At 33.0% G+C, this 23,618-nt stretch overlaps 1 protein-coding gene across 2 annotated transcripts; it reads right to left on the bottom strand.

Moving 5' to 3' along the window:
• Nucleotides 1–2,058: 2,058 nt before the first annotated feature.
• Nucleotides 2,059–13,617, bottom strand: LOC100855275 (phenylacetaldehyde reductase). Of its 2 annotated transcripts, XM_003633468.4 has the most exons (6): nucleotides 13,380–13,617; nucleotides 12,164–12,333; nucleotides 6,186–6,377; nucleotides 5,428–5,590; nucleotides 3,892–4,075; nucleotides 2,059–2,706 (listed from the first exon to the last, which is right to left on the bottom strand). In XM_003633468.4, the coding sequence occupies exons 1-6, from the start codon at nucleotides 13,495–13,497 to the stop codon at nucleotides 2,562–2,564; spliced, it is 972 nt and encodes a 323-aa protein (XP_003633516.1). In that variant the 5' UTR covers nucleotides 13,498–13,617; the 3' UTR covers nucleotides 2,059–2,561. The 2 variants fall into 2 exon arrangements, with proteins under 2 accessions (XP_003633516.1, XP_010658934.1); XM_010660632.3 differs by lacking the exon at nucleotides 6,186–6,377 and having other exon boundaries at nucleotides 13,380–13,585.
• Between the last annotated feature and the right edge of the window lie 10,001 nt (nucleotides 13,618–23,618).

The following is a 23,618-nucleotide window of genomic DNA, read 5'->3' as shown; positions in this document are numbered from 1 at the left end:
AGGTTCCCATACATTTTGTTCCTGTCCTTTGGCCGCTCTTCTTCTTATATTTCCAGGAATAGGTTTTTGATCTTTACAATGTCTAAATCATGAAGGGGAATGAGACTATGTTGCAGTCTGTTCTCCTGCCACCATAACAAGATTTCTTGTAAGACTATGAAACTGCAATGACTAATTAATTGGTTTCCAATATCTTCAAGCATATGCAAGAGAACCAACCTGAGGGTAGGAGGGCTAACAAACCTTTGTTTTTGGTTGGCAAAATCTCATTAACTGGCTTCCTAAAAAACAGATTAAAAACAAGTAAATGCTTATCAGAGGTTAAATTCCAAATCCACATGAGGAAGATGTAGGCCTATAAGAGTGCTTACAGATCACCCTTTAATGATATGTAAATTGTCTTTCTTTCAATTTGCAAGGGTTTATACTTTGTGAATTAGGATATGCTGCCAAGAAAAATGCCTCCCTTCCTTGGAAAAAAAAATATATATCACCTAATATTTTTATTTTTATTTTATATATATATATATATATATATATATATATATATATATTTGTGCCAAAAATATAAAAGTAAAATATAAAGGTTTGTTTGACTATTGTTTTCTATAACAATTTTCTATTCTTTAGAATAAACACGTTTCAATAAAAAAAATTATTTTTATTTTCTACTCTTAAAAATAAAAAATATGATATTTTCATAAAATATCTTTTAATTATTTTTTAAGAATTTAAAAAAAATAATTATACAAACATATATAATGATTAAAAATAAAATATTAGATACATAAATTGTTTTTTAAACATATTTAAAAATATTAAAAACATGTTAAAAATATTTTAAATTTTCAAACAGACTTTTATTTTTCAAAATATTGAAAAATATTTTTAAAAACTGTTTTTCAAAACTGTCTTTGAAAATAGTTACCTAACAAAACCTAACCACTATTTTTAAAAACTGTCTATACAAAATTGTTGTCAAACTGGTGCTGGTGCTCTGTTCTAATTACTTGAATTCCCATGCAAATTAGTTTTTGAATTTGTGTTGGATTTTATATCACAAGCTTGGAGGTTTGAATATTTCTACAAACATAAAACTCATCTTTGTTTATTGGAAATTATTCAAAAAAGAGTTTGAAGTCATGTCTTTTTCCAATAGATGCCTTACTATAATGCTGATTGGTATTCTTCCCAAGCAGTCTCCTTCTAGCACCTATCAGCCCTATCCTAGCCACAAATTTATTTCATAACAATGACAGTATTTGGGTACACTAATAATTAGTGATTTGTTTCAATGACAGCCAAATAATTGACTCATAAGCAGATGAGCTGGTTCTCCTTCAAGCTTTCTACAGTATACTTTAGGCACCTCCAGCGGGGTGAAGTGAATACCCAAGCTTTTTGGATTTCTCCTGGGACACCTGGAAGGCTGGCACATAAGGTTTGTCATCTGCACACCTGCCATGAGTGACAAACACATGTGGGTTCATCTCAAAACTCAATAAGAACAAAGAAATAGCTCAGCCAGTCTTTTGATTATAAATTAAGAATGGAGAAAAACTGTTGTGTCAATCTTAAGAAGCTCAACCAGTATTTTTTTTTTCTTTTTTTTTTATAGACAACAAGAACATACATTAGAAAGTGCCAAAAGAGGAGGGGTGCACCCTACGAATACAGAGAGAAGCTCAACCAGTATCAATGAAAGGTTTAAATAGCTCAGCCACAAATTTTGAATATGTGCATCCTCTTTGTTCTCTTCCCACAAAGATATTCCTTCGATTTTGTGAAACAGTCCTAGTTTTCTTTATGAGAGGTAGTTTGCTTGTATCAGCTGTAAGCTTTGTTGGTGAAGTCACACCCAGTGTCCTTGGATGATCGGAATATGCTTCCTTATACCCACTTCTGTGGCAACATGTCCAGTGGAATAATGGGGTTTATTAGTGAGAATTATTTTTTATAAAACATATTTATATTCAACAGTAATTAACAAAAATTTGGGGTTTCAATCTTATTGTCTCCAATCATTTCAGTACTATTAAGAAACAAAATGAGCAGAGATAGTAAAACTTCAGTAAGCTTAATTTTCCCTTGCTTTGGAATGGTTGAGCAGCCAATCACAGAATGAAGTTAATGGACCATGCCACCTCACTGCCTACATTTCCAAAGGCAGAGCTCACTGTGTCCTTTCATATGGTATAATCAAGAACATTGCCCTTACATAGTTTGTTAGCTACCAACCTCTGCATAAGTTAATGACAAGTGAAAATCTTCCTCAGTTACTTCCCAAACAAAAAATCTAGTTTGGCAGGGGCCTAAGGTCTACGAATCTCCTTGGTGCCTATTTAGGATAGTTGATAGCTTTTGTTGTTGAGCAGAAGCGGAAATAGAAGTTGCCGCTTTTTATATGCTGTTGGTTTTCTTTTGGAGAACTTGTAGCATGTCTTGGGGATTGCTTACCATGAACATGTTAGAAGATATATGACTCCAACACACTTGACAATGAAGTTACCAAGAAGACACCATTTTTTGTTTATGATTCATTTGCATGGCTATACCACGTGTCAGAAACTGACAAAGTTCTTCTCCCTCAAGCTTTCCACAGTGTCCTTCAGGCTCACCTCCAGAGGAGTGAAGTCAATGCCCAAACTTTTAGTTTTCTCCTGGGACACCATATAGGCTGGTTCATAAGGCTTGTCGTCTGCACATCTGCCGCAAATGAAACAGAAACACATTTTCTTAATCAATCAGTGAAACGACTGGTACTGAAGAAAAGAAAACTCTCAGGACATGGACCTGAAGCTTAATCCTATATGCAATGAAAAGTTAAAGAGCATAAAACACATCTCTTTGGGTAATTGAGAAGATCCCCAAGCAATGGGGATTAGTTCTTTTGTACTAGAAGAATGAAATATGGGTTTAACTAGACCTAAATGGCAAAAAGTATTCAGTGAATCTGAAGAAACTCCACCAAGGTCAATATTGATGATAGAAGTTTGAAACAAGGAAAAGTTTGAAACAAGGAAAGGTTCTTATAGCTCACTAACAACTTCATTCAACAGGAAAACACATTTGTGGATATGATCAGCCAAAACAGAATAAATAATATAAATCAGAAAATTCCTGAGCCCCGATCACTGAAGCACTTTTAGACCCTTAGCACTTCGATAACATATTAAGAATTGGATGCAATTCATAAGAAGGCGATATGTTGAAATAGTGTAGACATACCACTATGACCACCGTGAATGGAGAAAGGCTACGCATACATGTGAAATATTTCAAACATACAATAGTCTTGAAAGTAAGACACAGTGGTCCAGCCATGGCCCAAGTAAATGCAAGCTACAACCTACTGGATTCACAGGCACATCATAGAGGATAACACAGACCAACAAGGTAGGCTAATTTTCAGCTTCCCAGCTCATTCAGATGGAGAGGATTCACCTCTCCAAAGTTTGATTCTCAAGGCAATGCCTTTTGTGAAAATCTCAATAATTTGTTGATGGTGTTGTTTCAGTCTTATTAGAACAACTGTTTCTTAGTTTAGTCTATTGTCAATTGGTGTTGTCTGTGCAACCAAATGATGGAATCAATGTATCACATATTCATCCAATGCAGGTTACTTGTTTTATTGTGTCTGTTGCCTTCCTGATGTAGTTGTTTCCTTTTGTTTTTAATTTCTACATTTTAGTGCTACTTTCATACTACTACTTGCACCAGAGTTGTGCCCCTTTTTCTAGGTACTTCTTTACAGAATATGTATATATTAGCCTATCAAGAAATAAAAGAAAAAACCCAAAATAAACAAAAAGAAGTAGCATTGCCTAATATTGATTTCAAAGGGCACTAATGCAAACTAGAAATAACGCCCTGCAAATAATAAAACCTTACTTCTCAGGTAGGTTTAAAGCAGGGTAGAGCTTGCGCAAAATCTTCATTGTCTCAGAACAGTGTAAAATGCTCCCTACTAAACAGTATCTGCCTCTAGCCGTTGGAAGCTCATATGCTTGAATATGTGCCATGGCAACATCTCTAACATCAACCCATCGATGTGTTTTATTGGGAAATGTATCTCCTGCCGCAAACAAATCTCAGAAGCTTACATCACAAGTATTACGTAAGTGTACTGAAAGTATCAGTTTCTTTTGCCTATTTAAGTTTAGCATGCAATCTGCTCAATGATAATATGATGTTTTTCCATTTATTTATTTATAGTCATTGTCAACTGATCTTTTGGCACAATCTCAAAAGTATTACAGCTAGAAATTTTTGAAGCACACATTTTCGTCTTAGACTGTTTGTCTCAAACGGAAATGCTTAGAAAATGATGCAATCACACTTAGCAAATACACTTATATTTATCACTTTATGTAATGTTGGAAATTACAAGTGAAAACATTATTTTGTACAAAATACCTTTCTTATTTCATACGAAAGATCGAACGGTTCTAAAGCAGCACGACAAATTACTTTGGTTATTGCAAGCATTGAACTAAAGCAACTACCAACAAGTCTAATCCCAATTACTACGGTCTGGATCCATGAATCAGAGTACAACCATCAAGGCACAGGTTTATCATATGTCCAATGCTCAACCTATGGCAACGCCCTCATAATTGAAGCAAGATACAGGGGAGGTTAGTTGGAGGCAGAAGAGGTTGGCTAGTAAGGAAACAAACCATATTGGCTATACAGTTAAGGTAGTATTGATTATTGTAAGAGTTGTCAATAAAGTAACATGATATTGCCCTATAAAGCCACTAGAAATGATTCTAAATGTTTAGAGAATGTTAAGATCTGTAAAATAGTCCAAAAAAGTTAGTAGAAGTTTTTAAAAATACTGATCAAGTGAGTTGCACATGAACAACTCATTTGCAATGGAGTTGGATGCGGGGAACCCCCACTTTATGCTAATTATGTTGAGCTGCAGTAATATTTAGATGGGGTAGATCAAAAGGATTAATGGGTTATTTAAGAAGTTCTTGCCCTTGGCTTGAACTTGCATGTAAATATACCTCAAGTTCAGGATAGTAATTGCATACGCATGCTTTCAGTCCTTTCACAGTCCAGGGGTCCTTCCAAACCAGTCTGGCTTGGGAGGCCAAAACTAAATATATCTTCATCTAATCTCATATGCAAATCCCCTAAATGAGTATCTTGGTGATATAACTATAATGACCAGAGGAGAGATCAATTTTTTAGTGTTAGAAGATTAGTCAGCATATATCAAAATGCATATGTAGTCCTTTTATGTGGAACTGTGGAAGTCTTGTGACGGTTTATTGATAAGTTTTGATTTAAACTTCTGAGTTTCCATTTGCAGGGCTGTTGGATAGAGTTGACTCAATATTGAAGTGAAGCATGTATTGCTACTGGAGTAGAAAGATAAACATAAAAAAGAGATTCTCATCAATTGTAGAAGAGTACCTTTTAGTAGCTTCAGAACTTCCTCCACACTTAGATTAAGAGTAGGCTGTAAGAGAGGGCCAATCACCCACCCTGGATTTATTGTAACCATGTCAATCCCATTCTCTTTTGCAAACTTCCAAGCAGCCTCCTCAGCTAATGTCTTTGAAAGCATATACCATAGCTAGTAGAAACCAACATGTTTGAAAATATATAGTGAGAAGCATTTCTATGTATTGCTAGTAGATAATGGAACATAGAGAACAAGCAATGAACTTATGAACCCAAGCAAAATCAATAGGAGGCTGTGCAGGCATACACACTCACATTAAAACTAATTAGATATGTCACAACTGTTTTGTCAACCCATGTTTCTGAGCCCATCATGTTTAATGGACAGTAAGACAATCAGAGATTAACATCCATTTCATTCATATAATATCCAAATTAGAGTTCTCATTTAATTTCTTGTTTGAGGAATGCGACTTTATGGATCAGACAGCTACCAACACTGTATTAGTGAAATATTAGACATACATGGAAGGATTATTTAATCTAATGGCAGGCTTAGCAAAATAAAGGGATAATCCTCTCATTCCCATCATGTTATTTAACCCTAAGCTGGCTAGCAGAAGTGTAAAAACAAGAGGGCATGACAAATTGGCAGCTACTTCTGCAGGGTAAAAGAAGTGAAGAGCCATGAAAAGAAAACATTTTGTAAAGCCACAAACAAGAACATGCAAAAGAGATAGCATGTGATATCATCTCATTTAAGCAACCTTTGATTTCTCACAGAAAACTGGATCTGAAAACCAACTCTCATCAACTAGCACATCAGGAGCTAGAGGTTTCCCATTGAATGCAACTGAAGCCATAGATGATGTTACAACTACTCTTTTGACAGATGGAACTTTTGCACAAGATCCTAGAACGCTCATTGTTCCTTTTAGTGCTGGGTCAATTAGTTGTGCCTGAAACACGGAGAAACAGATAAAACAAATCTCCACATAAGTAGTCCAATGAAGATAAGCTAATTAAAAGCTAATAATTATGTATAGAAGCAAACATAAGATCACATTATGGATCCTAAGGAAATTCTCAGCTTGTCTATGATCTATGTTTTTGTGTGATAATATTATGCAAACAGTTATTTACAAGGAAGGATGAGAAATCCTTCAAACAAGTAGATGTACAAGAACATGATTCAATAAGGGGAAAAAAAATAAAGGTAAAAAAATGAAGAGACAATGAACCCTCCAGACTTAAAGATTAACCCCAGGTAGAAGTATATGATATGGCCCACTCAAACAAAGTTGGCATAGGACATGACTTCTCTCTTAATCAGCCTCTCATCTTCTTGATTTCTTGATCTAAACTTTCAAGAAATGATCAGCCAATGTCTCTAAAAAGATCCACTATCCTCCACAAGTGGTGGTTTTATCTCCCTGACCCTTTTTGACCCAGTGACATGCAAGAGAGAACCATTGCTCAATTCTCCTTCCCCATAAGATCATAAACATCCAACTCTTTCACCAGATTTACATCCCTTCTAATAGTTTCAGGACCTCTGCATCACATCAATAGCAAACCCCATCACAAATGACATTAAAAAGCCCTAATAATCACACATCTATGGACCCGTAAAAGGCTGGAAATTTCCATCTGTCTCGAGTTTGCTAGGTAACATCAACCAAACTTGAGCTTTAGGCTACCATGAGGCTAAAGAGCCCACTACATTTTTGACATCTAAGTAGACTATCTAGTGGAAGACTTAGTTCACCTTTTGACACTGACTTGTCATGTATCATTTGCTTCTATTTCTTCTAGATAAGTTTGAAAATCCGTACATATGTATTTTCTATCTAGCATCGGTCTATCTCAGGCCTTAGGGTCCTCTATTTTCAACTAGTTGAAATATCTTATCACTTTTTCTTTTTCAATAAAGGCATAGAAGGTCTACAATAAAGTAGCATTCTTGAACGGGTCATAGGAGAAAGGAGCCACTGAAAAACCGAAAGGAGATTCTGAGTCTTCCAAAGAGGTACAAGCCTAATCCCTCATGGAAAGAACAGAGACATGGTAAAATGAATTTTTGCTCTGTTTCTCTTTTCATTTTCATATTTTCATTCATAACTTGACCCTTGATTTGGCACAAACACACACCTATAAAGTTTTGTCTATTGAAGGGCCATCCACAATTGCTCTTATGGCCAAAAAGTCACAAACAACAGCATGCCACATTCTGAAATGAAAAGATGCTGCCTGACTTCACCAGAAAAGCAAGGCAAGTGAATAACTAAAAACTGGTGCCCACACTGTGATTGTTGGCATGCTGCTAATTCCAATGATTGAGGTGGAGCTGAATTCGATCACATAGAAGCTGGTATGTTAATTGTATAACATGTTGTGTCCGGAAACTGAAAAAAGTGCAGAGTGGACTGGCCACAGTCAGGAGTCTAGAAATAGCACAGGCAGTGCCTCCTCCAGCACAAAACCACTCTCTGACGGGAAAGGCATATTGATCTCCGATCCAAAAAAGAATGTATATACATTAAAGGGAACCTAAAGAACTCTACAGTGACAAGCATTCAAAGAGTTGTGAGATAATAGACATCAGCACACAAGTCAATGAAAGATTTTCTCATGTTCTTAAGTATCCAAGCATTTCTCTGAAGCCGAATAATCTATTAGCCAGCTAAGTTGGTCTCTCTGCACAGTGCTCTCCCTCTAGGACTCCTCCCACCTCCCAAACTCTTTGAGGAATCCCAACTACAAAAAACAATATCTGCCATTACATCAACACAAGATTTCCCTTTGTAACTGAGAGAACTTCAAAATCTAGGCTCCATTGTGTAATATGAAATCAGGTTGATGAGATACATTATGATCATTTCATCATATTGATAAGCTATGTTATCAAAGAATTTTGATAAAATAAAATGGTTGGGCATACCATACCTATTTATGAGAAGGAGATATTCAAAAAATAAAAAAATAAAAAATCCAAATTCCTACATTTCAAAGAAAGATGCACAACATTGATGGAGTTATTCCATAACTGTTCCAGCATCTAACTCTCCCAACCACTATATGGAGTCACATGGTGATGGTGACAAAGGAAATGCAGTTACACATGAATTATGATAAAAAATAAATAAATAAAATAAAATAAAATCTCTTTAAACCTAAAATGAACCAAAAAAATAAAATAAAATAAAATAAAATTGGAAAAGAAGTATAGTGGTACACCACAAACCAGTTGGTTGGTGAATGAGCCTAAACAAAATAACCAATGCCAATCATCATAGACAAACTCAATAGATTATGTTTGGTTCTCGGAAAGTACTAAAAAAAAAAACACTAAGGAAAATAATTTTTTCATGTTTGATTGTTCTATAGAAAATACCAAAGAAAGACAAATATAATTAAAACTAATTAGAAACTTATGAATTTTCAAATTATTTAATCTTTGTATTCAATAGTTAAAATAAGTGAAATAAGTTTGAAGTAACATATAAAAATAATTTTTGACTTTAAATCTATTTTTAATTTTCCTTCAATTTTTCTTTCTTTCTACTTTTCCTTTCTATTTTCTTTCCCTTACATTTTGCCTCAAATTTTCTAGGAACCAAGCATAGCCATAAGGTTCATCCATCAAATTCTAGAAGTAACTATTATTTTTATTTTTATTTTTTTGCCAATCATGTTATGACAGTGCCAGTTTAGAATCAATAATATAGCAAATATGTCATGTAATTGGAGGAGTTATGGATGATCCTTGTATTCATAACTACATCAAAGGTATAATTTTTTTTTTGATAGGTAAAGAAAATTCATTAAGAGCCAAAAGGCAAGAGAAAGGGTATACACGGAGTATACCATATACAAGGAAGCAAAAAACAAAAGAACAAACAAGCCTGACCCTTACTTGGTGGCTAACCAGTCAACAAAATCTATCAACGACAAAGTGTGTTCCTCTATGTATACCCTAATCCAATTCACAAAAGTGTACAAAAAAATGGATTTAATATGTAGACTTAATTGAGTTTTTAAGGGGCAGTGCCTAACTAACTAAAATTAGCAAGGTAATATATGAATCTTGTGAAGCATTCCTATTTTTAAAAAAATAATCATGTGGAGCAACTGAGCTGTTTGAGAAAATAAAGGAAAAGGGAATTTGGGAAGGTGAGGGAGGTGAGGAAGGAGGTAAGGAAAGAGATAGAGAGAAGGAAACAACCACTTCTCTAGCATTTTGTGGAATGCATCCACTATTAGTAAGCACATTTACCTATTTCTTATACCTATAGCATTCAGGGTCTGGAGAAAATCATAAGCAACTTGTCTAACATTTTGTGGAATGCATCTTCAGTCACCTTGAGATAGTGGTTGTCAGTTAAAATGCTATAACTCTCCACTCTTGAAGATAATCACAAGGAGTTTTTGTTTGTTTGGGGGGGGGGGGGGGGGGGGGTGGGGTTGGTTTGTTTATTTCAAGATTTAAGAAGTAGAGGTGGCAAGGGAGTGGAGGTGTCTCATCTTTTGTTTGCGGATGACACATTGATTGATTTTTTTGTGAGGCTTCTAAGGACCAACTATTGCATCTTCATTGGGTCTTGATGTGGTTTGAAGCAATTTTTGGGCTTAAGATCAACCTTGAAAAAAGTGAGCTAATCTTAGTTGGAAGGGTTCCAATAATGGAGGAGTTGGTGGATATTTTGGGGTGTAAAGTGGGGTCATTACCTTCGAAGTATCTTGGGCTTCCTTTGGGTGCTACCTTTAAATCGACAACAATGAGGGACTTTGGTGAGAGCGGATGGAAAGAAAGCTCACAAGGTGGAAGAAACAAAGCTTGTCCAAGGGGGTGGGGTGTTTAACTCTCATCAAAAGTACCTTGTCTAGCCTACCCATTTATTTCATGTCCATTTTTGTTATTTCAAGAAGGGTCTGTTGTAAATTGGAAAAACTTCAGAAGGACTTTCTTTGGGGAGGGGGGTTCTCTTGAAAATAAGCCTCACTTAGTGAGTTGGCACAAGTTTGTAAGCCAAAAGCGAAAGGAGGGAGGGCTAGGCATTCAAAATCTTTCTATTTTGAACAAGGCTCTCTTAGGAAAATGGAGTTGAAGGTTCATGTCAGAAGGGGAGACCTTGTGGAAGAAAGAAATCATTGGTAAGAATGGGGTAGAAGAAGCAGGTTGGTGCTCTTTGGAGACAAGGAAGGGTCATGGCATAGGATTGTGGAAGGCTATAAGGAAATGATGGGATTCTTTCAAAAACAAGATTTCCTATGATTTGGGTAATGGAAGAAGGGTAAGGTTTTGGAAGGACATTTGGTGTGGGGGCACCCCTTTGAGTACCTCTTTCCCCTCTTTGTTTGTTGTAGCCACTTCAAAGGAGGCTTGGGTATGTGATGTTTGGAAGCATATTGATTTTGAGGGGTGTTGGAACCCTTGTTTTGTAAGGAATTTCAAGATTAAGAGTTAGGTTATGTTGAAGCACTCCTTTTGCGTTTGCATGGCAAATCAATGAGAAGGGAGATGGATGACAAGGTGGTATGGATGGCTACAAAGGGAGGCCAATTTTTAGTTAAATCTTTCTATGATGGGATGGTTTAGAGGGGTTCAAATTCTTTCCCGACAAGGCTTATTTGGAATTCTTAGGCTCCAATAAAAGTGAGTTTTTTTTTTTGTTTTGGGAAGCAACTTGGAAGGGGATTCTAACTATGGACAATTTGAAGAGAGGTTGGACTTTGGTAAACAAACGCTTTTTATGTAAAGATGAGAAGGAATCTTGCAATCACATCATTCTTCATTGTTCTAAGGCTAGTTTGTTATGGCAATTAGTTTTCTCCTTGTTTGCTGTGGTTTGGGTGTTGCATACCTCAGTCCAAGCAACACTTCTTAGTTGGCATAGCCGATCTGTTGGGAGGAGGAAAAAAAAGGTGTGGAATGTTGCACTTCTTTGTTTGTTTTGGACTATTTGAAAAGAGTGGAATAGAAGGGCTTTTGATAATGTTGAGCTTTCATATCACGAGCTAAAATTCTCTTTTCTTTGTAACTTTTTAGAATGGACCAAAGGGGGACTAGGGCAAGAGTCCTTGTATATGATTGATTTTATCGATTGGTTAGGTTGCCATTAAGAAGAGGGTTTTTGTGTTTTTTCTTTGGTGTGCACATGCGTACTTCCTATGTACTTGGTGTAGCCTTTTTTTTGGCTCTTTAACATGTCTTTTGCTCTTTTGCCTATCAAAAAAAAAAAAAGCACAAGGAGTGTTTGGATCAGCCACCATAAATTTCCATTGGAATAGCCTTGTTACGGTGTGAGCATTCCCATGCTGCTGTCAAGGAAGTTATACATTCCTAAATAAGTATTCACAGGGTTTTTGGTTCTTATTGATGCAAGACAAAGGGCCTTTATCTTCTTTTGAACAAGCATAACAAGTGGAGAAAAGAAGGATTAGGGGGGAGAATGAAAGAAAGAAAGAAAAAAAAAAAAAAAAAAAAAGCTATTCAATATTTTTGCACATAAGCAGAATATAAAAAATCCAATATCAGTTTCTCTCTTTTCCACCATTGAATTGGTTTAGTGAAATCAGCATTCACTACCATTGGATCAGTTGAAGAAACCACATACAGAAAGAAGAATCATGCAAATTAACAATTCATGATTAGTTAGTAATTTCAAGATCAGTAACTGATTGGAAAAGAATATAGACAATGCTAAATTTTACAGTATGCGAATGGAACCAATATAGGATAAACCTGGGGATCGTCAACTATCAGCACAACTGGGGATGCTGTATGAAATACTCCATCACATCCATCAACCACAGAATCAAAGGATCCTTCTTCAAGTAAGTTTGCTTTAAACAAATGAAGCCTTTCTTTAGCACCTTCAAGTGCAAGCAAGTGTTCTGTCTTCTTTGGATCATCTGTGGCATATATAAGCACAACTTGCATGTTAAATGGAAATAAGAAGAATGAAAGCTTACAAAAACTTTATTTTGGTAAGAACATATATTATGTGATAGAAAAAAACAACCCCAAATGGGGAAACCCTAGTACAGAAGGAGTATACAGTGGAAGCATGACTAGAATATTAAGAAGTTCAACTATGCTCTTCTTAAAAGAATGGGGATTGAAGTAAAATGGATGGGGCATGTAGAGTAGTCATTTTTTCAACTGCAATTGCAAGCTTTTGGATCATTTATGCAAGATGATTGGATTTTCAAAGTGCAAGAAACTTCAGTTGTGATGTACAATTTGTTGAAATACTAAAAATAGAATAGAGCTAGAGGCATTCAAGAGGAAACCGAAGAACAGTAAAGAAACAAAATGAAGCCCTAAACTGTCCTCTTGTCTTGTTTGTAGAACAAAAAAAGCTTGTAATAAAGCCAAATAATTGTACAAAATTTTGTAGATTTTCTTCGTTTCTCTGAAATTATTTTCAAGAATAGGTCTCCAAAAAGAACACAGGCCCATATTTAGAGTTTTTGGTTCCAAAACAATTTGGTATGGCTGAAGGAAAATCTTTTTCTTTCCCTTTGCTTTTCTTTTTGAGACCTCCTCAGTGTCTTGTAAATTAAATGCAAAAATTTTTACAAGATAGTAGTAATTAAGAAGGAACACATGCAGAATCTGAGATGGATTGATTCTGAAAGTATCTGAAATCATTTTTAATAGCATAAACTCGATCAATTTGCCCTGTAGAACCATGTAGAGAGTATAATTCCAAGAAAATTAGGACAACACAAAGACCCGAGTACTGAATATTGACTTTCAATCATAGATTAAACTTCTGAAAAAGGAAAAAGGACAAAGACCCATCAAAATACCACTCAACCTAAGTTTCAAACTGCTAAATAACGGCTAACATTATGCTTGAAAAGTACTGAAACAATAAAGAAAGAAGAAAATTGGGGACAATAGCAAGTGGGGTTTGGGAATGAGAAGTGTTGTAATTGGGAAGAGATCTGACTTGGGTCTCGAACTGTGGCTTTGACGGTGTAGCCGCGTTGGAGCAGGAGCTTCACAAGCCATGAGGCTATGTACCCAGAAGCTCCGGTCACGCACACCACCTTGCCTTGCCCGTCCATTTCTCACTCTCTTTGTAGTCTACATTCAGTCTGCTGCAAAAGATCAAAATTGTAGAACACTCACGACCTTTTCTCAGATTCCACTGTCGTAATAATAATTATATTATGGAGATATTTATTTTCTTATATTTCCTATCCGCCCGCCCGCCCGCCCGGCCGGACCAACCCGAAATTTTGGGCTTCAGACTGTATTTTTGGACTTAAAAGAGAAGAATTTGTGTTAAGTCAGGAGCTTCCCGGCCCAACCCGAAGTTTGGGCTTGAGACGGGCTTTTTGGACTTAAAAGAGAAGAATTTGTGCTCAGCCAGGCCCGACTGTTTTTCCCAAACCTAAAAGGCCCAAAACCAGCCCCACGGGAGCTTCGGGCTTTGTGTTCAAGCATGGTTGGTAATTATTTTTTAAAACAGTTTTTTGTTTTTTAAAAAAACAAAAACAAAAACAAGAAGACACATTTGACAAAAAAAAAAAAAAAGTTTTCTATTCATAAAAATAAAAAAATAAAATATTTTAAGATAAATCTTTTAATTATTTCCGTTTCTTTTCATAGAGTTATTTTAAATAGAGAACGATTAAAATAAAGTACTATATATGAGATAAAGTTATTTTTAAAACATATTTAAAAACAAAAAAAAATGTTTTCGGAAATTACTCTCAAAAATTGTTTTTCATAATTGTTATTAAAAATGCTTTGCAAACATAACCAAATATTAAAAGATATTTAGACTAATATTTCATAATTGTTAAAATTTATATATTCATGTTTTAAAATTTGAAATAAAAATTATTAATAAGCATTAAAAAAGATATCTTTTCCATGTTGTCTAACATATAAATAATTTTTTTTTCTTGAAGCCACTAATTAATATAATTATGATATGATATAAAATAAAATGGTGATAAATTCTAGATGGATACAATATTGGGGAGTTTAATGTTCTATTAGTTTACCTTAAAATATGAATGAGACAACTCTAAATTACAAAGAACAAAAAACTTCATTAGCATAATATTAGTTATGCATTTAATATTTTTGAAAACACTTTATTTCTTTTTCTTTTTATTAATTTCAATTTAAAAATGAGTAAAAATACTTTTTACAAGTAGCAAACACCCGTCACACTACTATTTTATACATACATTCATACATACATACATATATAACCTAATTTTATATTTTTATAATATTTTTAATTTATTTTATTTTATATAATAATATCTATTTTATGTTTTTTAGTATTTAAAAAAATATTAAATTTTAATTATATTATTTCATTTTTGTAAGAAAGATACATAAATTCATTCTCATTTTTTTTTTAATTATGTTTAAATGTTGTCCTATTTGCTATTTAAATTATGATATAAAAGAAGTTAAAAAAAATAAACATTATGAACGAGTTCACCCCAATTCAATCTTACAAAACTTAGCTCTGATCATACAACTTAAACAACTCAACTCGACTACAAGTATACCAGAGTCAATTTAAGCCTCACTTTAATATATAGAAATAAGTTGAGTTTTAACTAAACACCTCATATTTGAGGCTATATTTGGTTAGGCTAGGACCGAATGTTTCTTAATTTAGATTTGGTTCAAGTTGATTACCAAGTCAACCTAGATGTAATATTAATTTTAAGGTTTTATTACCTTATTGTGGAATTTGAATTGAAACATTCAAAACTTCTTAATTAAAAAGAAGATGAAACACCTATGAAATTTAGACCTTGGAAAGTTTTGGATTAAGTGGGAAAAATTGTAAAGAAAAATTATGAAAGGCATTAAAAATCAAGAAAAACAAAAATTAAGCTTAAGTTTAATTATTTTTAGAACCTCAAAAAAATTTATTTGTTTTTTTTTGTTTATAAAGAGTAAACATTAGAAAGTATATAAAATCTAAACAATTTTCATTATTTGTAATTTCTTTTATTTTTTAAGATAATCAAATAAAATTTGAACTTCTTTCATTTTTTCTTTTTTGTATTTTTTTTTATTTAGGAATTTCAACTATCTAAACATGGCTTTAACTATGTACTTAATGTTCCAAAATTTCTAACTCTTCATCGTTGTTCATATTTCTAAAGGAACTTGAAACCTTACAATATGCACCAAAAAGAAAAAAAGAAAAAGGAACAAGAATATATTAAGAAAAATCTAACACCACCATAAATTGCTTTCCTACCCGAGACGATGGTAAGATCATATTATTCTTTTAAAAAATGATGATATTTTTATAAATAATCTCTCAATTAAATTTAATACATTTTCAATGCAATGACCTATCATTTTTAGGGTAATTACTTGAAGGTGTTGTAAAATCTACTCATTAAGTAAAAAATTGTGTCCATATTCTACTTTTCCACAACTTTCAATTTCTACGAAACCCACCACTAAACTAAGGAATTAGAAAATTCAAAATTTGGAATCGAAAATCGTATTCATAGAATAATTCATTTCTTTATGAAACCTGCCAATGCAACATTATATCATAAAAACTATTATTGGAATCTAATGTAGTTTTCACTATTTAACCTCAATTTTTTTTTTTTTTTTGTTATCTTTGAGTTGTTTTAAAACTCTTCATAGTCCCATGATAGGTCATATATAAATCAATAGGGTTTGGATTAATAAAACTTTTTTCTTCGAAACAAGGTTCAAATGAACTCTCGGGTAAGGAGGGTTTTTTTTTTCTTTATTTGGTATTCCATGGAAAAGCCAATAGCCATAAAGACTTTGGAAAACAAAATTGATATTTTACATCAAAGAACTTATATTGAACAAGTTAAGTCTCTATCATTTATGTATGGAGGTTTGCATTCAATAAACCCATCTATTTCTTTTATCCCGTCATTGTATCAAAGTGATCCTACTTATAATCTTGTAACCTTTGTTGTAAAAGTAATTTCTTCAATACCATTTATTGATGCATTAATACAAAGATTAAAAATAAATTATTAATACGAGGCATGTAGGGTTTTAAATATGGTTTGTCTCACCATATTTACATCTAATGGATAGAAACAATCATTCTACTATTACAAACGATTAAAAAAAGAAGATTAAATGACAAGTACTCTAATGATGGCACAAACGAGTACTACCAATAACTAATAGAAACTTACTTTTTGGGCAGGGGTAAATTAGGGTAGAGCTTGTGCAAAATCTTCAGTGTCTCGGAATAGTGTAAATCCCTCTCTACTAAGCAGTATCTTCCACTGGCTTTGGGATCTCATATGCTTGAATGTGTGCATTGACGACATCTCTAGCATCAACCCACCGGTATGATCTATTAGGAAATGTTTGAGCTCTTACAACAAAAAAATTTCAAATGCTTGCATCAGAACAATTAAGTACCTTGATATAAAGTATGCAATCTGCTTGTTGATATTCTGATGTTTTGTCATTCATTTTCTTGGATATTGTCAATTGATGTCTTATGGGATCACAACCTTTTCGATTTCACATCTATGGTAATTTTCCTTCACTTCCTTCAACCCCAACCTAATTTGACATCTTGGATACCTCATCCTTTCTGTTGTATGAACTAACTCCACTATCTAAAATACATTTAGTTTCATAATCTAATCTGTTAAGAGCTATAAACTCATGTTTGCATTTCTATTGTCGATTCTAAGACAATCAAACAGATTTTATTTTTTAAAATTTTAATTTAATGATTTTTAGGAGTTTCAAATATTAATTTCTCATTTTTTAAATTCTACTTAGAAAAACCTTGATAAAGATTTTAGTTTATTTTTGGATAATTTATGGGTTGAAAAATGATTATAAAATTAAATTAGTTTTTTTTAATAAATATTTTGGACATTTTTTTTTTATTATAATGAGTTTAAAATATTTAGGTGCTCAATGGACAATTTTTTGTCTTTGTTATTTTTAAAAATAGGATATATAAACCGGTTTGATTATAGCTTATAAAACAAAAATATGTTTACTAATTATATTACAAGAAGGTTAGCAATTTTTATTTTCATTTTTAAATAATAAGTAATATCCAGTAATTTTCAAGTAATTTTATTTGTTTGAAAATTTTAATAAGAAAAAAAAATGAAAAATATGGTGGGTAGGTCAATCATGAGGGTCAAGTAATTAATCCCACTTGAATTGAACAGAGCAAACACACCCAAGTTTATTCAGACCCTTCAGTCCTCACTTGGCTTTTCTCATTTTTTCTGTTGCTAAAACTCCTTTCATTTTCCCTTAGACCTTTGAAAGATGGCTGAACAAATTTCATTCAGTAATATTGTTGACAATCTTTTGATGAAGTTAGGGTATTTTGCTTTTGTAGAGATGTATGGTTCAAGAGGAGTTTATGAAGCATAAGGACACACTGTCCTCCTTCAAATTTGTACTTGCTGATGCTGAAGAGGAGCAACAGTAACAACTTGGGTACAGAAGCTTAAAGATGTTTTATAGTATGTTGATGACTTAGCAACGGAGGACTTGTGGAGAAAGACAGACATGCTGGGTGCTTTTTTGGTCTGGATGAATCATAGAATGAAGGATATTAGGGAAAGGCTAGATTTCTGAATGCCCCCAATTGAAATCACTGCCAGAAGGGATGCATTCCCTCAGCATTTTCAAACATCAACTATGCCAAAGTTACTAAAATAAAAACAAAACCTCTCTTCCATCAAAGTTACTAATTACTGTATGTCTTGTTATGGTGCCTTATGACTATGTTGGTTTGTTTGGGTATTCTTCTTGAGTGATGCAGTAGGCTTTTAAGTACATTACTCTAGAAAATCACATTTGCTAAAAGTGATAGGTAGAAGCGCACCTGAAATAGTACGACCCTGGAGTAGAACTAATTCATAGTGAGGATATTGAGTATAAAGAATAAGCACTTCTTGGGAATGAACATTGAACTAAGCAAAGTAAAACAGACAATATCCCATTCTTTTCACTTATTAAGTAAAAATATTTTTTTAAAATAAAGGATATTGAAATAGTCACATCGAAGGGAAAGTGTTATAAAAGAGCATGGAAATGAAAATTTTTACAGGAGCTAACCATGTTTCTAGGCCTTGAAAATCCAAGTAGAGGGACATGGCTATATTATACCAATTTCTTTGAATTTTTTTCTTTGTCAAGGCTATTTTACTTCGCTTCCCCTTAAACTTCCTAGGCTTGGATTTCCCAATATCAATTCTTTTTATACTTATTAATTGTTTTGTTGTTTAGTTTATAAGGTATTGAATTGACATTCAATAAAATAAACATGGATAATATCGACCAATATATTGAAATCGTTGTCAATATCTAGGTGAATGAAGACAATTATTAATTGATACATCATATCATAAAAATAAGCTAATATGTAGCTATCACCAAAGTAATTATTTCCTTGAGAAAATTAGCTCAAATAATTCATCTTGAAATATGTAGTATTAGATGAATGACTTAACAAAACAAACTTTTAGTAGGATTAATTGTGTAAGGCAAAATGTTATTTCCCTCTTATATTATTTATGTTGACTTTTTAGACAACATTGAATATGTAGTATCTAAATCCTACTAAATAGTGTGCTAGAGCAATGCATTAAGGCATCTAGTTAATTTATTTTTCTTTATATTATAGGAATATGCTAAATTTCTAGCTTGGCTGCCAAATTTTCTTTTTAAAATTAAAAAAATTTACGTATTAGTTTACATATCAAAATGTTGTCTAGGATATATATAAATTTTAGACATCTGAAATTAGTGGTAGTTATAAGTTTCCCCAAGTTTGTATATCATGTGGTTATATCTTTAATTGAGTTTATTAAGCTTTTAAAATATTAAATTTGCATTTACTTGATATTTCATTTGTGGAGTTGTTTTCTAAATTATTATTTATCCTAATACGTTAATTTTTTCAATTTATATTTTGTAGATTCAGCATCCAAAAGTGAGTTGTGGTTTTATATGGTTCTTCCTCATGCACTTTTCACCAAAATTATGTAAAACTAAATATAGGAAAAACTATGACCACTCAAAGCTTAAGAAGAGCTTGTAAAAGTATGTGGACTTAGTTAAGAAAATTCCTACTAAAAATATTAGGTGACATAATATAGAAAATTATTAGGGTTCTCAAACCTATAAATTTAGATAAATAGTTAATAATCATAGTTGTCTTTTTTTTTTTGTTAGGTTTGAAATAGATTCTTTGAGACGAAATTCTTCGGGGTTAAATACTTCAAGGTTTTTGAGTACTTATTTGAGGTAAGGGAAATTAATGCAGATTTTTGTAAAAGAAAATAATTTTCTTTTTATATTGTATTTTGAAATGTGTAAAAATATTATTTTTAACTTTACGCGTCGATCAAATATATGTTTTGTATGAAAAGTATATTTGAGCATTTTCTTTGTTTATGAAAAATGAAAAATTGAGGAGATACGATGTTTTGTTTTGTAAGTTTGAATTAATGAAATAAAGTGTTTGACTTTAGATTATATGACCCTAGTCAACAAGTTATAATTGTTGACATTTGGTTTTGTTCACCTTAAATGAAACAAATTTGAAACTAGTTGCTCAATTGTGAAGTTCCACCTAATTGGGCACCATTTGTCATTTGATAACCTGAGTAAAGATATTTTGAATGTATTTGATTTGGTTTTGAAATGAATATGAGAAAGTTTTGTTGAAAAGTTTGAATGTATTAGCATTTTGAACTCAAAAGTTTTTTATGAAAATAAGTATATGTTATATTTCCTATTTGCAAGGATGATTGAAAATGTTTGATCCATGAAACTGTATTAATGTTTCTTATTGGGCTTTAAGCTCACCCCCCTTTGTTGATAATCTTTCATGTAACCTTAGTTAGAGCGATGAGTGATCGTTAGGAGGGAAATTTGGCTTTAATAGGATATTTGTTTAAACTCTTTTTATTTTGGACATTGTTTAAATGTTAAAATTTAATTCTCGTTTGAATTATTTTGAGTTTGGAGTTATTTGGACAATAACACTTTGGTTGACATATTAGTTTTTTTTTTTTTTAAAGTTGATACTTAGAGATTTTAGAATTTTGTCCTACTACTTTGAATAGGAATTTGGTAATTGGTAAATTTCCAGTTACAATACGAATGTTTGTATCGTTTCCACTTTGAACCTTTGGGCTTGAGGTGTGAAATGATCGTAATGCCCTTGGAGTGAGTTTGGGGTGTGATAGGGTTCACTACAATATATAAGAAATCACCAAGAGGGTGCACAACCTTGAGTCTATTAAAGAGATGGTTACATGCCCAGGAAACATCTCTTTCCCAAGGACAAATTTGTATATATCTTTGGAGTTGTTATTGATTGGAATGATTCAAAAGTAGCAACTGGCCTTTGGGATTCTTCCATATTTCTAAATGCCCCATTTTCATGTCTTTCCAAGAAGCTAGCTTCCTACAATCTAATGAAGGCGAAGATTTTGAGTTGCCTGAATTTGGAGTTCAAACTAAATGAATATTGTAAAGTGAAAAAGCAGAACATCATTTCTTGAGAATAATGGTATGTTGTTTATTAGAGTTTGGTAACTCGAATTCTATTTAGTCTTACCCAAAAAGCTCGTGATGCGACATATGTGGTGAAGAAAAATTTGTGAGATTTTTGGAGAGTTTGTGGTGGTAGCGAAGGGATAGGGCCAATAGAATTTAGGGTTATGATGTTTATTACTCTCCCACACACACACACACACATATGTATATATATTTTCAATTATGTATAAGATTAGGGCTATGATGTTTATGCTTATAAAGTAGTCGCTCGCATCTCTCCCCTTTTGTATCGATTTTTTAATATAGTGAATTAATTTTCTTCTCCTCTACCCGTGGTTTTTCCCATCTAAGGTTTTCCACATAAATGTGTATTCTTATTCTGTTTTTTTTTTTATACATATTCTTGTTATTTAGTAACATTACTTATCTATATCTCTCACATCATTATCAAGAGATGTCTTACCTAATGCTTAAACACTTCGATATTTATGATTGTGGAAAGTAGATTTTAGGTGGTAGAGAAAGGAATAATGCACCACAACACATTTCTTGTACATCTTATAGTGATGCTCTTCCACAATGATCAAAAGAAACAGAGTAGTCAAAACTAAGCAATGATAAAAAATTTCCTCAAGGGGAAAGGAGAGGGAAAGGAGAGGAAGCAAACCTAGTTCAATTATATGATCATCTCTAACTGTAATTTACCAAAATAAAGAGTTCATATAGAAAGAGTAACTGAAATCAGGAAGAATATTTTTCCTAGGTCTACCTTTGTTATTTTCTTTTTTGGAGCCTTGAAAAAGCTATAAGGAAGCAATAGTATCAATCAACTATATGATAACCCCATCAATACCACAAAAAGACATAGTTCCCATAATTTACCTTTAGTGTAGAGTCCTTGCTTCCACTCAAAGGAAGCCTACCATCAGTAGACCAACTATAGGACCAACATTAAACAAGATGATTAACTATGTAAAGAAAAAACAAAAAGAAAAAAGAAAAAAGAAAAAGCTTTGAATTTTCTCATGAATTCTAAATAATTCATAAGAGCAACTCATCCATGGAATTCTCGCATGTTTTTAACTGTCTCCTCCTATCTTTCCAACAGGCCTACTTCCTCCCATGCTCTAAATTATGGATCATGAGTTGCCAAAATTTGTGGTTTATACTAAATGAGGGTTGTTTGATTCGCAAAACCAAGTGCACATCCCTTAGTCTCCACCTTTTCACATCAATTTCTGAAAGGTATATCACCTGCCATAATTAAATACCTCCATATTTATGATTGTGAAAAACAAGTTCAGTTGCCAGAAGTCAAGAAGATGTGCAATACATTAAATTATGTGTTTTGACAAGGGGATAGAGAGATGGGAGAACCCAAGATGCTACTTATTGATGTGAAGTGAAGAAGAAATGGAGAAACCACAGACTGTTTGGCTTGACTAAGAGAGGAAGAAGCAAAGGAATAGAGAGTATAATGAAAGAAAATGGTCTTAACTCTCAATTTCTCTTATTCTTTTATTGAAAAGGGTTATTTCATTTGACGATGAAGAAAGGACACAACCCCTTACACTTTGTTGCAATGTAGAGTAGAGGAATCTTTGTAACATATCTCTGTGGTGGGTGGGGGTTTGGGGGTTAATTAGTGATTTTGTTAAACTTTTCTAATGCTAAAGTTGTAAATATGTTCGAATTATTCCACTAGTTAAACAAAAATCAAGTACATGGCTTCCATGTTTAGAATTAGTTTATTCTTCAATTTATTGGAAATAAACTAGGTTCCTACTGAAAAAGAGTAAGGAAAACACTTATTCCTCAGATTATTATTTTTCTTTATTGGATGCTAAGCTGGACTCAATTTTTTGTGGGTACCTGAAAGTAGATACATGAAAGTTCTATTGTTGACAAAAGTTTCAAAATGACTATTTCTTTCGGGAAAGGACACACAATTGTGACTGTAGCCATGGTCAACACGAGAGCATTGAACAACTTGACAACATGGGTGGTGGTAGATCGAGAACATCCCTTGCTATATTCATTATAATCTCGTGAATGAGCCCCAACATGAACCTGACACCTTACGTGAGATTTCGGCCATAGTATCTAGTTGTTCTAAAGAAATGGAGATGGATTAGATAGGTATAATTCTGAATCTCTTGCACTAGATGTCCTTGTAAGGTTAGCCATAAATCAGCTTGACAATTCCAAATGTCTGACACGATTAAAAATCAAGAGGTGCAACAATTGTATATTGTCTCTTCATACAACCAAACCTATTTCTCCATGAGAATAAATAAGAGATGACTAATCATGGCAGGTATTGCAATTCCAGGCAATAGAGTAAGAGTTGAAGAAAGAACATACATGTTTCTGAGATAAGTGCTGTAGTTCTTGTCCACCTAAATACAAGCTATTCAAATGCTGTAGTTTTTGAAATTGCGTTGCTATGGTAGAAAAAGGATAGCTATACTGATTCAGTATACTCTAAAGACACCCTTCGTATAATATTGACGATCTCACAAATATCCATTTTTCAGTGAATTTATATTTGTTGATCTCATCTTTTACGAAATTGATCGTCCTTTGATTGTACAAGAATATGTGGAGCTTGGTGATTACTACTCAAAATGTGCTATTTCATAGC

This window comes from Vitis vinifera, chromosome 13, assembly GCF_030704535.1.
Source record: "Vitis vinifera cultivar Pinot Noir 40024 chromosome 13, ASM3070453v1".
Lineage (NCBI taxonomy): Eukaryota > Viridiplantae > Streptophyta > Magnoliopsida > Vitales > Vitaceae > Vitis > Vitis vinifera.
The sequence above is the reverse complement of the archived record's forward strand: the minus strand, read 5'-3'. Positions and strand labels throughout refer to the sequence as shown.